This window comes from Trachymyrmex cornetzi, unplaced genomic scaffold (assembly GCF_001594075.2).
Source record: "Trachymyrmex cornetzi isolate Tcor2-1 unplaced genomic scaffold, Tcor1.1 scaffold1552, whole genome shotgun sequence".
NCBI classification, from domain to species: Eukaryota; Metazoa; Arthropoda; class Insecta; order Hymenoptera; family Formicidae; genus Trachymyrmex; species Trachymyrmex cornetzi.
In genome coordinates, this window is record NW_017296149.1 from 25,634 (window position 1) to 42,208 (window position 16,575).

At 34.1% G+C, this 16,575-nt stretch overlaps 2 protein-coding genes across 11 annotated transcripts in view; both read right to left on the reverse strand.

Annotated features, from left to right (window-relative positions):
* LOC108758238 (uncharacterized) overlaps nt 1-6,163 on the reverse strand; it is a 14,974-nt gene extending 8,811 nt beyond the window's left edge. For 4 of the 8 annotated variants that reach the window (XM_018503074.1, XM_018503073.1, XM_018503075.1 and 1 more), the window contains exon 1: nt 1-394. In XM_018503074.1, coding sequence (XP_018358576.1) covers nt 1-83 — 83 coding nt within the window. In that variant the 5' untranslated portion in view covers nt 84-394. Of the gene's footprint in view, nt 395-4,086; nt 4,125-4,356; nt 4,716-5,924 lie in introns of those variants that run through there. The other 4 variants (XM_018503078.1, XM_018503080.1, XM_018503082.1 and 1 more) reach the window with 4 other exon arrangements.
* Nucleotides 6,164-7,449: 1,286 nt separating this feature from the next.
* On the reverse strand, nt 7,450-15,821 carry LOC108758239 (angiotensin-converting enzyme). 3 transcript variants are annotated; one of them, XM_018503085.1, is made up of 14 exons: nt 15,474-15,821; nt 13,793-13,828; nt 11,175-11,384; nt 10,910-11,074; nt 10,767-10,848; nt 10,472-10,612; nt 10,178-10,360; nt 9,967-10,061; nt 9,721-9,872; nt 9,428-9,555; nt 9,074-9,320; nt 8,724-8,813; nt 8,529-8,633; nt 7,450-8,421 (listed from the first exon to the last, which is right to left on the reverse strand). In XM_018503085.1, exons 3-14 carry the CDS (start codon nt 11,373-11,375, stop codon nt 7,833-7,835), a joined length of 2,178 nt encoding a protein of 725 aa, XP_018358587.1. In that variant the 5' UTR covers nt 11,376-11,384; nt 13,793-13,828; nt 15,474-15,821; the 3' UTR covers nt 7,450-7,832. The 3 variants fall into 3 exon arrangements, with proteins under 3 accessions (XP_018358587.1, XP_018358586.1, XP_018358585.1); XM_018503084.1 differs by lacking the exon at nt 15,474-15,821 and adding an exon at nt 14,856-14,924; XM_018503083.1 differs by lacking the exons at nt 13,793-13,828; nt 15,474-15,821 and adding an exon at nt 14,856-14,902.
* Between the last annotated feature and the right edge of the window lie 754 nt (nt 15,822-16,575).

Genomic DNA, 16,575 nt, shown 5'->3' on the forward strand with positions numbered 1-16,575 from the left:
GGTGGCCGCACCATGGGACTCGTCCGGCCCACGGAGATCTCTGCTATCTTCATGACGATGCACAGCAGCAACACTAACATCATTCGTCGACGATGGACGAGTACGTCAAATTCGCCCTCCCGCCCGTATACGTCCGCTAGATCATAATATAGCGTTTCCGTCCGTGCGCGCAATTTTCATTCCGACTATTGTGAGTCACTAATCCTCCTTGTGAATCGTCCAAATGTTACGATATATATATGTCATATGATATCCCGATAACGCGAGCGATAATCGTTGCACAATGATACTCTGGTCTATATGACAGCGATGAGCACGCAAAGTGAGTCTTCCTTCTTATTTTTAATTCTAGACACACTCTGTCGTTTCTTTAAGCCTCTCTTCCTTCAGTTCCTTCGTCAAATCTGATCCGAACGAACAGTCACATCGGAACCCGAGATAGATGATCGACATCCTCGACATTGAACGCGAAAAGAGACGCACATCGAAATAATTCCATCATCTGGAACACGCTATAGTATCCTAATCGTTGCGATCCGTTTATTACAAAATCTATGAATATATATGTATGTATAAATCGTAAATTATGAAACCGTTAATGGTTGAACGTTTAGATGATATTTCTATATTGCACGATTGTCGACATAACGTCAATGCTCTCCGATTACCCCATTTGAAAAATGATGACAAAGATTTATTTAATTTTTTCTTTAATTTCAATGTAATATGAAAAAAACCGCGTGTAAAAGGTACATACGTTAGGTCTGGAACATTGTACAAAATTCCGTTTCGCAGTTGGCAATTTCAAATCTAACCGTTATCAAGATTGAGCGAGATTACACACATATGCACTCAGGCTCGAACGGGAAGTTCCAGTTATACTAATCGATCAGTAGTTGCAAACGACCTAGCGATGAGTTTTGATACGTTCAACCGTACATTTGCTTCAGCAATTGGAAATTTCTGACACATATTATATAAAGATCCGCTCGATCGCAAACAACACGATACGATCCTCTAAAAGAAACTGCCTAATTTATTTTGGAAACGTTTTCCAACTGCTTTAAGCCTTCTTTAGGCATTTCGTGAAAGAATAGTAGCCATCGTACCAAATAAGAAACGAGATAAAATGAACAACGCACCACACGCACACGCCCGATCGCTCGCCGCGAAACGTCATTCGCGCGCCGCGCACAAAGAGATTCGCTCTCTTTCGATTGTTTCAACACCCTACTTGCTCATATCCTGCAGTCGATCGACGTAATTAAGCGCAATTTGAAAAAGTCTCGAACGATTCGAATCGATGCGCGGCGCGCGCCGGTGAAATCAGAATTCAGAATTACGAAATCGCACTCTCCTTCGTCGGCGATCCGAGCGAGCGATCGATCACTTTTTCACCGCGACGCCGAGATTGCCGAGATTGCCGCGATTGCCGCGCGATCGCGATCGGCCAGGATGATTTTATCCGCGATGGGTCCAGAGACCTGATTCGAGTCAGACTGCTCTCTAGCGAGTCGGCGGGTCCCGCCGTCTCGCGAGTTGCGGGAGGGCGTTTGCAGTGTTTGCACACGGCACCACACGACGCCGGACTCTAATCTCTATTAATAAATGCTCGCACCGCCTCTCGTTTACTCGTATGCTCGTATCGTTCCTACGAATCCTACGGCGGGGCAGAGTGAGCGAAAGCGAGAACGAGAAACGGAGAGAAAAGGAAGAAAGAGCCGAGATGCAGAGTATTGCAGAGAGAACGATCCTAGCTGCCGAGGGCTCTCCGAGGGCTCGGCCTCGTGCAAGCGCGACGATCATCGTCATCATTTGCGACTTTCTGCCACGTCGCGTCGTACGAATTGCGCCGATTGCGATTAACATCTGCTCGAAAAATTCCATCATGCGCCAAGCACGTAAATGTACAATCAGAAACTGCAACGAAGACTATTCAAGAGTCATATCACGGGAATCGAAATCGTCGTAGCTTATACTTTGTAGCGCGAGAGACGACTAGAGAGAGAAAGAGAGAGAGAGAGAGAGCTTAGGCTTATGCACTTCATCAAAAATTGTCATAAAAAATTATCGGTACTGCCGCGATGTTTTTAGCGAAACTACGCGACTTTTAATCTCCAATCTATCATATTCTCAATCTTATACGAACGACTGTTGCACGCGACATCGCGTTCAACGTGTACCCCGGCCGGGTTTCTACGGGAAGGAAAAGCATATAATTTCACGCGATTTACATTCAAAAGCAGCTCATTCGTCTTCGGTATCGAGGAAGCGATTAAAATTTTCGTTCTACTCGATCCGTGTTCCGTCAGTGTCTAAGTATCGACAGTATCGCAATTTTGAAGACGTACATACAGCATTAACGTTGCTAAATATAAAGGCGATACATAGGAAAATTTGAATCTTTTTACAGATACTTTTCACAGATTTTATGGATTTACGTTACAATATTTACAACTTTTTAGCAAATTTAAAACCTCTTTTTAGTAGAAATGCGTGCTTCATTCAAATCCGGTTAAAAAAATCACCGTGTAAGCGCGGTTATAATTAAATTATTTAATATAATATAATATATGTATGTAACTGAGAAAAAAAAGTTGCTGTTTCAAGAAAATATTAGTTGATTCAACTAAATGTAGCGGTCACGGACTGTCAAGAAAATATTTGTTGATTCAATTAAATATTTGTTAATTCAAACAAATAATATGTTTTAAATTACAAGATTTTGTTAATCTAAATATATAAATATTTGAACTAAATAATCATTACGAACTAAACGCATTTAGTCAAGTTAACAACTTTTTTTTTTCTCAGTGTATGCATGTATAATATCGATAATTTGCAAAATCGATGATTTGGCGCATCAACAGCTTCTTTTTTTTTAAATAATAAATATTAATTGATAAGGCTCTCCAGAAATGATCTAACAAATAAGTATTAAGTGCCTATCAGAGCCGACACAGAATAGAATGTGTAAAAAAAATTTTTTTCTTATCACTTTATTGATTAACAATAAAAATATATAAAGTTATGCTAGTTGTTAAGGCAAACGTTTCGGCCCTTGCTTTGGGTCCTCTTCAGTGCCGATCAAAAATGAATTACATTGAAAATTGAAATATTGTATACATTACAAATTTGCACCGACTTCGTCCAGTGACAAAAATTTGGTAGAATTTCTATAGGTAAAATGGAAACAAACAAAAACAAAGTTACGATCAGAGGTTTTAAGAAAAAGGCACGCAGATTCGAACATTAATTGGACTTACATGTCGCAGGTTAATAAATTATTTCCTATCTTCTTCCAAGTGAATCAGGGTGACGTGTGTCTCAAAAAGAACCGCCACTGATTGACGGAACACTGCACCAATAAATTAATCACCAAATACAGAGACAAATTGATAATGAAATAAAAATAAAAATTCTAATAAATTATGTGAGAATAAACTGCTTACGTGAGGAAAATCTTTCGAGACAAACTCAACCGTTCGGAGAGTCGGTTGGTAATGAGACCTATTTCAGTCAAACAGAAAAACAATATCTCTCCAAAACACACGTCAACCAATGACAACGTTGTGCTTATATGTACGAAGGTAAATTTGAACGCTTCAAATCTGATCAAAAGTAAGACGAAACCTCGTAACAAGTATAATAATTAAAAACTATCACGAGGACGATATTAAAAGGTATTATAAGATAAATAAAAATACTAATTAATAAGTAATAAAAAAGTAAAAAACATAGGGAAAAAGAAAAGAGAAAAACGAAAAAAGAAAAAGGAGAAAGAAGAAAAAAAAACAGAGAAAAATTTTTTTTTTGTTATTATTTAAAAATATGTCTTAATAAAATTTTTTGTTATTATTTAAAAATATGTCTTAATAGTCAAGTTTGTAATGTCAATGACATAAAACAGTAAGATTAAAAATTAAATTAGAATAATATCTGTGTCAGATATAAAAATTTTTTTTTACACATTCTATTCTGTGTCGGCTCTGATAGGCACTTAATACTTATTTGTAGATTCTTTTTTTTTATCGTCACGCGAGAAATCCATTGACATTTGCTGATAAATAAGAGTGCCTGACTTACCAATCCGATTTCCGTCACACAGCTGACGATAATAACGCCTGAAAATGTCACTTATATTTATCTCACGTTCGCTGCAAGTAAACTTTAATTTACTTTAAATATATATACATTATAAAATTATTTGAATTTTAGATTAATTGAGATAACGGTTTATCCACACTTTAATCATTCAGTTTTGGTTAGTTTATTCGCTATTGATTAGTTCATCGAATAAACTGACAAAAACATCAACTTAGTGAATATAAGTACGTTGTGAAAAGAAGCGCAAACCTGTTTGCAAAAAGCCTGATTGAGAGGATTCAAACCGTAGGTTGTTGGAAACGATGATCGTGTTTAGATAACTTATTGGTTCAACGGTAATCGGTGTACAAAGTATTTTACGTCACAAGCTGCCATAATTCCATCCGGTACGTTAACCGCATGAATGACGTTAATGATGACGCTGCAAGTAAAGAACAATAGAACGCAGTGATTGAAGGTGCTAACGACAAGATAAGGACGTGCATCTCTCGTTCGCCTTACTTGAGTGCAGCAGCCCGATCACGTAAAAATTTTAATAAAATTACGACATTACGCGCAATATCGCAAACTGCTCCTATCTGTAACACGTGGTTTTATTAACACGGTAAATTATGCTTTTCCCTCTTACAGATATTTAAAAGGTCCGAAACACAACGCGCATGTATTCACAAATCACAATCGACAAATCTCCGCCAACAGCACTGATCAAATTTAATCTCACTCTTCTCAGAATCTAAAGAAATCGATATGAATGCTTTTTATATTGTAAAATAATTTAGTTGTTAAAAGTGTGGCTTTTACTACGTCGAAGCCTTTGCCGCAGATGGTCGATAGCTGGCCGTTGCTTGGAAGTGACGATGAAACGCGATTTTATTTCTCTCTCGATGCATATTTATTAATTGAAACACTCCGCGGGACATATATTTTTGGATCAGCTTTTAAATATTGGATCTCGGTTTTGAAATGCTCTGGACTAATTGAACACAATGGACATTATTATCTGTTTCTTGTAACATTGCATAAGAAAATCCGGCGAATACGAATTGATTGAGATTGAAATCTTCAAAAGCAAAAATTGAGTTTTATCAAATCGATTTATTTTTTAGAGAAAGTGACATTTAGGAAAAGCATATCTTTCTATGAGATGACGGAGACATTCGACGAAATATAAGAGAACTTGTTATAATTTGGAGCAGAAATTTAAAAACATATAAAACATAATTTTGTAATTACAAAAATTTAAAAAAAAAGAAAGAACGTTTGAAAATTGGCAGAAGTGGTAAAATAATAATTTATGCGATATATCATAATATTACATTAAATTTAAATCCGAATTAAATGCGAATGAACGTTTTAGAATCGTCTACAAAGAAATCGTTACATTATTTTAATGGAACAAAGCAGTCGAAGCTGGATTACTAATAGTAACGAAATTATTGTATGAATAATAAATCGCAAAAGTTTTTGCTGGATGCGTCGCAGTTTCTTAAAGGTATACGAGGGACCACATGAAAGATTCGCCCACCGCCGCGCACCGGTTTAAAGGGTATCACCTCATCGATTTTACAGAGGACTTTCGAGGTCAATGACGTATCACGCTCGTACATCTCGATGACTCTCTTGACGGCCAGAGACAGAGAGAGCTGAGGATAATTCCACGTGCGAAAACAGAAATTTTCACCGGCGGAAACGGCGATCTCGCGCAAAAAAGACGCGAAAGAGAACAGCAGAAACGCCCACGTAGATACGCTCTCCTCGTAGCCTCTCCTCGCTCGCGAAACCAGTCGATATTAGAAGCAACTAACATAAGTACTCACGTTCATGACGAAGAGAGCAGCTGGTGGCCGTGCCACTCGCGCACAACCGACGCGTACATTAAGACATCGCGGCGAGGACTCTCTTCGTCGGCTCTTACATTAAACGATGTTTAATGTCATTCGTACGACAACGTTGCACCTTATTGGCCGATTATCGAATCTTGGGACGAGACCGGAGACACACTTTCGTCAATGTATATTCTGAGTCACTGGAATCGAAGCTAGAACCCCTCCCTGGCCGCGACAACCCTCGTGCGATTGCGAACGCGCATGTCTCTGCGAAAAGGGGATGATCCCTCTTTCCATCTCGAGGTTCTTTTCCTTCGTGCATGAAGACGATTGAGAATTAATAAGTCGGATTTTCTTGCGCTTGCATCCGGCGATAGTACTCGTGCATTGCGAATATGTTTAATTATTTGATTATTTATTTTATCGCATCATTGAAATTAATAATAAAAAACTTAGATTGAATAGAGAGAAATTAACGTGCCATGGGATAAATAAATTCATGTTCAGCGTAAAATAATTATTTGTTTATCGACATCTTTTCTCCTTGATCCGATATCATTATAGATTATTTGCTCCGATTCAGTTATATATCAACCGTATCAAATGCATGAAACCATTTTATCCAAATCAATATATATATAGATCACTCTCTTATCTCTCTTAGCTGAAACGATTTGCGATAACATTAAGATACTGACGACCAACTTGACCGAATAGCTTGTTCAACTTTTGATTGAGCGGAATCAGATCAATCATGTTGGTTTGTTAAAATTGTTATTGATTTTTGAAAAATGTATAATTGTATATTAAGAAAAATGAGAGAAGATTCATATAATTTCTGGTTGTTAAAAAAGATACAATTATCATTTTATTTTGCTAATGAAATATTTATTTAATTAACATATACAGTGTTTCACGCTGTACTCCTAATTTTATAGTTACAATAGTACGAAAGTCTACAATTTTAAGAAATTCTAAGCAAAATCATGCGATTTTTTTAACAAAATCGCATTATCAATCATTTTTTAACTATGAAATATCTTATTATTTTATTGAACGAACGTGTACAAGATGCCTTTATAAAAAAATAGAAATTTTTCACGATGACATGTAACGATGCACAAGCACAATACTTGACAAGACAATATTAAATATTTATAGAAAAATAGTCTACTTATGCTAAGTGTACGCTGAAATATTAAACTTTACATAATGATTATCATTACGTATAAGCTTTATAGCCTTAATTATCTAACTCTTTTTTTAAATGTCTCTTTGTACGTGTTGATTATATACAACATACATAATTCTCTTAACTGTGCTACATGACGGGAGCAATAAACCAGTCATTGAGGTCATTTGGCATTACAAATCAGTAAACATACACACACATATATATATATATACATATGTATATGTATACAATATGTGTATACACAATCATATTTTGTGTACATATTAAAGTTATTATATGATAGTTATTATATGATATATGCAAAATTTGCAATCACATTTTTTAGGATTTTTTGTGCCCAATACTATTCATACAAATTGTTATTGTATAATTACTCTAGAATAAGATAACTGATAAATCCATCGAGAAATATATCTAATGTTAAAACTTTTATAACATTAAAGGAATAGCTAAAAGCTCATTCCTGAATGAGATAGAGGAGGTAGAGGTACAAGGCAAATGTGATTGAGCTGGTTGATTGTTAGTGATGTTAAAAAAAAATACAAGGAACATTATCAAGGAATGCATGATGTCGAATTTGAATACTAAAGAACGATTAGAAAATAACTTCCAGAGGAATTGTTGTGATAATAAGTTACATGATCAAATTCTCTTAATATCTAAATGCGAAAAATAAATATGTTTATTAACAAAAATGTATACTGCTAAACGTACCGTCTATTTTTTGGCGTTTTACGACATCTTCGTCTTCCGAAAATCGCAATGATACAGATGACTATTATCGCAATGAGAACTGCGGTTATTGCCCATACCGCTTTACTAGTACTAATCTTTGGTGTGCTATTTTCTGTGTCGTTCGAAATATCGGGCATCGATGACGAGGATTCGTTAAAAGAGACTTGAGTTGTTAAGTCGGACCCAGAATTTTTCGGCTTATCTTCCATGTATATGGACGATTTAGATTCTAAAGATTTTTCTACTTTTGATTGCATATTTTTCGTGTTACTTGTTATCTTGTATGATGTTTTTGTTATTATCCTATGTGTGGTAGTAGAACTCGGAGGCGGTGTAGTAGGAGTGTTGATCTCTCGCAAGGTATGTTTCTCCAATTCTTCAAGTTCTTTCTCCGCTGTTGCTCCAGATTTGTATTCGAAGTTTTCCTCGTTTTCTTCAATAAATTCTTCTAGCGGTGTGAAATACTGAATAAGTGCATCCGCAGATATATCGTCTATATCAACGAATTTATTTAGGACATCTTGCCACTCGTAGGCTCCACTATGTTGAATCATTTTTCTATATACAGACATAAAAAAGTTAATAAAATTGGAAGTTTATCGAGACAAATTTATTCATTAAATGCATTAAGAATGTATATACGTATACTTTTTATATCAACTTACATTATATTGTTATTCATTAATTTTCCATCAAAATTATATCTAATTTCTGTCGAATCCATATTATATTCATATATTTGAAAAGATAACATTATACCAAGAATTTTGCTGCATTAATAAAATATTTTTCATTATTTTATTACTGTGATAGATAATATAATTATGTATGTACATCTATAAAAACTGATTAGTACTTACGAAAGATATGGTTTATTTCTAACAATATGACTATCGTCTAAGAAGGTAGGGTAATCCATATCAATAAAAGAGATACCTTCATACTCTTGCCTAACATAGAAAATTAAAACTTTAGATATTATAGTTGTGTAAATTATATCGATTTCTAATAAGTGTTATAATGTACTGTCGGAGAGCCGGCGAAAAAATTAACAGAGTCTAATGAAATTTGAACTTGAGATCCCTCATTTACAAATCTAGCATTATGTGCTAAGTCACTAAGCAGCTCTACTATTGTTATAATTATTTCGATCGTCCATGTATATTTTTAAATCATCTTAGAGTTCTCTTTATTTTTCTACAATACCTACCTGTAATTCCACCAAGATGCTATCAAGTCTGCTGGATTTGTAATATTTTTTCGAATTGCGTTTAATCTCCATAAATCGGCGGAGTAATAATATGCTAATCGTGGAAATATATTCAAGGCAGTTATCATTAAAGATACAATCATTCGTTGCTGATCATCCTTAGTATTATTCATTAAATGAGTATGATTGAGCCATGCAGGACTTGCCGATAGTATTCCAAATAGGGTTGATATACCTTCTTCTAATCCTATAAGACCAGATATCTTTAATGTCGAATGCTATTTTAACATTTTTATGACCATTGACACATTGAATAAATTAATATTTGTGTTTAATGAATTAATATTTTCTTACCAGAATATCTGTTCACTGTATCGAGAACTGGAGTGTTTTCTACAGTCATTTGATTAAATAGTACTTTACCAACATCTTCATGTGCTACCAAGAAATTGCTTATTGTGGCTTTAGAACAAGTAGAAACTCTAAAATAATATTTCAATTTAGCAAAATACTATTAAATTGTGTAATGCTATTAATACATAATAATACATAATACTAAGCAAACTTTAAAAGACATCATAAAGATATCTTTTAGATATGCATATCATCTGGGAAATGTATAAAATTGTATATTTCGATGTACATGCCTCATTGTACCATCTCGACAAAAGTTTAACAATCTAGATGGACACTGTTGATTAAATTCACTTTTATCCCAAAATTCTGCTTGCGGGACTTGTTTCAATAGTAATGAACCCAAACTGGATGCAGTCTTGTACAGAGATTTTCCTACATATTTCTATATAATTTAACAAAAAATTTCAAGTGTTACTACAAAAATCTGATTATAATCTGTTAAGTTAAAAATATAAACATGAAACAGCAATCCCTACCTTTTTCCAGAGATTTTTTTTGAGATCATAGATTAACTCTGAGTAGGGTAACGCATCTGATGATACATCTGCCCAATCGTATCCTTGTAAGCTATCTTTCGAATGGAATCGTACAAATTCAAGTGATACAGTAGAATAAAAAATAAAAATTATAAAAATTAACCAACTTATCAATTGTTTACTATTTTTACGTACACTATTGTTAGCTTACCGAGTAAATAAGCCGGAAGTGTATCATTCATAGTAACATTATACTTTCGAGCCAAGTTTGTACCGACATATTTTACAATCTTCTTGTGAAGATTATTAATCCGACTCCACTCACTATTTATTTTGTCGTATCCGTCAGAGTATCCTGACAGCATTTCCCAATATTCCTCAACATTTTTAATACCTACAATTAAATATATCTGAATATTATTCTCATTCAAAATGTTTAATACGCACACTGATAATTTGTATTTTACGTATAAATTATCTATGTAATCTTCGTATTTACACTAACCGTTTTGTTTTGCAGCTTCAGCAACGAGTAGCAAATTGTTTGAATAATTTGCCACTAATGGCATAAATTGGCGATACCAAGCATTCCAAGCAGTTTGTTTATCTTCTAATTTTCTACTATGAGAGAGTAAATATTCCATACCTAAAGTTATATAATTACAATAGTTGTATTATACAATTTTGGTTTACAATTACTATACTAAATCTCTATCATAATATGGGACATTCGTTAATGAGAAATAATTCTTATTTTTTTATGTGATACGTTTTATGTGATTAAAACAATAAAACTATACCTTCTCGTGAATAGTTTTGCGATTTATTAATATAACTGATAATTGATCGTTGCAATTCCACGATGCCGACGAAATGAATAAACTGTAAGTTATAAAATAATATAAAATATTAAACAATTATAAAATTGAAAAGCGCCTCTTACCTTCCTCCAATCTTCGTTTTTTAGTAATGTGTCACCAGGTTTTTCAATCATGCCATATTTATATTGAAGAGATGATTTTAGTTGTTCTCTTGTATTTTTTATTTGATCGATTATTTCATTTTTTTGCGTTTTCGTAAATTCTGTATAATTATATTGCTGTATCTCCTAAAATATAACAAGATAGATACTTATATTATTTAATTTATTATTTATAGAAAAACAAATCATTATTATTAAGCAATAATTTAAATAGTAATATACTTACCCATATTGACAGTGTTTTATTGGAAGGTGACAAGATAAATGACCACTGAACATTGGCAATGTTGTAACATACATCTTCATAATCTAATTCGATTAATTCGAAGAAAGCTTTAGCTTTATCCTCCACGAGAGTTTCTTCGTGTGGGGCAGTGGTTACATAAACAATAAGATTAAAAACAATCCAACTCCATTTCGATAACATTTCTTTGGCCTGTAAATAAAATGTTTGTGCTTTAATTTGATACTGCAAATTAGTACAATGGAAATCGTAGTATGTAACGCAGGAATATAGTATCGACTCGTCGACTAAAAATTTAACTTTTTGCCAGCAATGTTAAACTTTAAAGGCACAGTCAATTCTTTTATCATGAATTTTGATAAATATAAATCTGTAAAAAATAAGTAAAATACGATCCAATTCTTCCATGATAATAACAACTTGTTGAAGCTTTCACATATATAAGAATTTTTTAAGGTTCTTATACGATCCAAAATGGTACAAAAATCATTACAGTTCGAAGACCCAGAACGAAGGGTAAAAATTCTCATTGCTGATAGAGGATTAAAAATATTGGGCATAATAAATCACATATATGTTACAATTGTGCGCCTCTATATTTGTCAAGAAAGTTAATTTCTAAAATTAAATATACAAAGTATAGCAAGGGGAACGTTAATATGCGCGCTTATATATATGTATATTGAGGTGCGTTCTATCATCTATTTACTTTATGTCCATTTCTACTAACATAGATTGACTTTAATCTCGGTTTAATTAACTCTTTACTCCTTCCTGATTCTTAGAACTAATGTTGAAAGAGATCGAATGATGCATTCATAATTTAGAAAACGTATAAGAGGCATTCACGTCAAACCGGGCACCTTTGAAATATCATCATTTTAATCTTTTTTTAAATTTGCTGACGATTCTACAGATGAAAATATGAGACGTGTTTTGCGAAACAAATCATATTTATTCATGAAACACGTGTCTCATATTTTTATCTGTAGAATATACCAGCATATTAAAAAAAAAAATTAAAATAACGATATTAAAGGTGCCCGAAATGCCTCATAAACATTTATGGCGCAAAGTACGTCTAAGGGTGCGCCATAATATCATTATTAAATATTACGCGGTAAGCGAGTTAGTCATCTGTACTGCGCTGCTATTGGTCACGGTTACTCATTCGATGCGTGCAAATTTGATAAAAAGTAATAGATACGTTGAAAATTTATATTTTAGTACTTTTTAGAAAAAAGCAATCACACATACACGCGCACACACACACACACATACATTAATTGAAGGAAACCTATCCTAAATGGATCATTTAAATAAATTACATAATTATGTTTCAAAGTTGGTTACTTGAGAAACTATCAACACTACTACCTACTAATTAGTAATTTACTTTCATAGATCATTAACTATATTACGAAAAAGAATACCGAGAGAAATAAATTAGTGATGATTCAGATGATACTTGATTAGACAATCAATTAGTTTGTCAATAAAATTGAAAATAAGTTGAGCTTTACGAAGAGAAAGAGAAAAAAGACGATAGATTTTCTTTATAAAAGATTCCTATCATTTCTATGTTAAAGTGATGAATTTATTTAGAATTATTATATGACAACGAGATGTTTAAGCATACTACAACTAATAAATTTAATAAGTTATTTCATAATACATTCAATTATTGCGGTCAACTGGAATGAACGCTGATTCTTAACAGCAAGTTTGCAATACATATATAGATGCAACTATTTAGTAGTTTACTGTAAAGTCTTGAAAAATGCATGGGGAAAATCAATGCAAGAAATTGATCATTAATTTTGAAACAAGTAGAAACTCTAAAATAACATTCACAGTTTAGTAATGTGTGTTATTAAATTGTAAGAAATGCAAGGTACACAAATAAACTTTGTAAATATTTTGAAAGTTGACGGAAACGATATAGAATATAGATAGGCTATTCAGATACGACTTTTCGTCGAGTTCATCTTTAGTCGGAAGTTTACATATGTAGATAGCGCAGAAAATTGTGATTGAGCCAAATTCTTGAATGCGGTTTAAAAGGGAGATAGAGAGAAAACGAAATTTATCATATATCACGCGCATGCTTGGTTCGTCACATTGTAGATACTGTTTGTGCGATATATTTTTATCTTGGCCATGCTCTTTCGCGAGAGCAACACGACTTACACGACGCGGTCCAAGAGTCGGTCCAAGTCGCCCGCAGCGATCACGACAACGATTTTTCAATCTAGCAGCTACCCGACATATATACCTGTCCTGTATGAATGAAATTAATCACGAACATTAAAGAGAATGAAAAAAAAACCGGTTTCTGCGCGGCCAAAAGAATTTCTCTTTTTTTTTTATTATTTTGATATATTAGTATAGGCCTGTTTTCATAATATATGATTATCTAAAGATTAAAGGTTACCAACAGATTCATATCAATGAAATTCATGAATGAATTTCTTGATTACTTTTAATCTCTAGGTAACCATATATTGTGAAATCGTGTTGTGCTCCGAAAAAACATTTAGAATGACCTTCTAGCAGGAGTCTTTTTCTTGAATAATTTAAAAGCCTGAAAAAAAACTTACTCTTTCTTTAGATTTCCTCCTTTTTTGTATTTATATCTGAAAAAACATATATTATATAATTATACAGGATGTTTTCAAATTCGCGCCCGCGAAGTATCATATTTAATGCTGAAAGAAACAATTTTTTCCTTTTGCAAAATTGCGTCTGATAAGTAGTTTTTGCAGGAGAGCAGGTTGTGAAGTTGTACAAGTAAACGCAAAAATTATTTATCGAATGTAATTTTACTACAGGAAAAAGTTGTTCGTTTTAGCACAAAAAATAACTTTTTCCTTTAGCAATATTACGTCTGATAAGTAGTTTTTGCAAGAGAGCAAGTAAAAGTCAACAAATAAGCGCAAAAATTATTTATCGGACGCAATTTCGTTAAAGGAAAAAGTTATTTGTTTTAGCATAAAGTATCACGTCTTGTGCTTCGCAGGCGTGAATTTGAAAACATCCTGTATAGATCAACTATTATATAAATGAAGAATTAAAGCGCCTTTGCAAGAGTTATTTTCAACAAGTTTATTTTAATTTTTACATAAAAACGCAATTTAATGCACGTCTTCCTGTTTGGTGAACTCGGCAAATTTCCATTTATACATTCATAAACGTGAGTTGCAACCAAAATAATCATGTTTAATAGGTATAGTAGCTCTCATTATATTATGACGAATCAATTGCCGTCTTCGAAATATTTCATATTATAAACACTTTTCGATGATAGTCGTTGAAAATAAAGTGCCAGTAAGGTGTAAACACGCAAAGTGATTATTCATTTCAAAGCATGACAAAACAGTTAACTGGCAGTGAAATGCAAATAATTAAGTATACAGCGATTAAGAACAGCTACGCATGTATATTCAATCGTTGATCGAATACCTTTTGAAAAAAAAAAAAAAAATTCCAAAGGAAAAGAAACTCGGATATTTAGTAATCTTCGTTTTGCAACAGCTGTACTTATAGTTTCTTTACGCTCTTTTCGATTGATATAAACAAAGTTTGTATTAAGATTTCGGGGCAAGAATGAGAAGAGGTAGAAAATATAGAAATAGAAAAAGGAAACAGCTTGAGAGTATTTACCTTTACAGGCGTCGTTGAGCGTCGTTGAGTTGGATTCCCGCGTTTTAGCTCACCTTGCCCCAAAATCTCAACAGACCAGAACTGGTCCGAACGTGGACAATTATCGAACCGAACGAGAGCGGCAGCGGAATAGCCGACAAAGAGAATGGATTGTCTCACGGTGGTCAAAGTACGTCAAGCGATTAGTCGAGAAGTGTCGAGGAGTGTCGAGGAGGAGGGTCCACTGATTGTCGGACTCACGCGGTGCCTGACGCTTAATAGGCCGGCGGTATGTGTCACGTTATCGAGATAGTCCATACATATGACTCTGACTCTGAAGTCCGACCGTCTGACGTCGCCCGACGTACGGCATACGACTTGATACGACTCACCGAGTCACTGCTCAAGCCGCGTATGACCGACTGCTCGCTGTGTAAGCTGTGCAACTATGCAGTGAGCTGAGTGAGCTTGCCAAGTGCGAGCACGACCACTGCCACTGACTGCTATTGACTGCCACTGCGACCGCGATCGATCGGAATGCCTTCGCATCACGCCACTATTTCCACCGTCAGTGCATGACGAGGCGTATATCTCACGGTATATTGCAATACGCCCGCGGCCCGCGGCCCGCCCCAGTACCTTTCAGGCAGCTTCCAGGAGTTCCAGGCAGCTTCCAGGCAGCTTCGCGCACATTGCCGAACAATCGTACATACGCAACGTGTTACGTACCTCGTATAGTGCGTATTTGCCACTATTTGCCGCTTATCCGTTCGTCCTCGCTGCGCTCCGAAATCGTACGATCCATGATCATATCCTCATGATCCTCGCAGCCAATCATCGTTGAGTTGTAACCAATAAATGTATAAATGGCACACCTCGTTTGCCATACGATCCTTCAGTCTTGTTTACGTCCCTTCGCGCCACTCGAAATATTCAAAATGTTTGAAATACTCGAATAGAGAATTATTTTTGGCAAACTAGATTTCGGATGATCAATATGCAATACAATTTTTGCTTTATTAGCGATACCAGAGAGAAATGTGAGAATACATATCCCGGCCTTGCCATCAGGTTTCTCTCTGGCGATTACTTTGAGTCGGTATAGAAGAAAACGTATTTATTGGGCATCGACATTGCCGCGTACTTTTTTATCGACGTCCAATTTGAGTTACTTTGAGTCGGTAATTTCAATTATATTATATATAGCAGAAAAATGCAAAGTTATTTTTTAAACTCGTTACCAAGTTAAAAAGATATAAACTATATCGTAACTATATTTATACTGATCCACAAGAGTAATAATACGTTATCGTTCCCTGAAAAAGTAACAATTGCCTAATTTATTTTAATACAAAAACGAGATTAGATAGAACAAGTAAATAGATAATTTACTTTTAATAATATTTTTAGTCAAAATTGTAATAAAAGTAACACTCGTATAATTTTTACATCTTTTTTTCTTTAATATTCCATATCCATCCGACAAGATTTTTAAAATAAGCAACTCTTTTTATTTTTAAATATACCAATTACAGACTAAAAATTTTGATTACGAGACGAGTTGCAATTAAGATTTAAATTAGTAAAGCATAATGGTCTAAGACGATATTAAATATAATATCAACAAACTATGAATACTATTACATAGTCAAAGATTCGCAAAAGATAGATCAAAAGATTGAACATGAAAATTTGTATCAGTTATCTGCAATAATGTAAATATCCAGGAATCGAAGGCAAT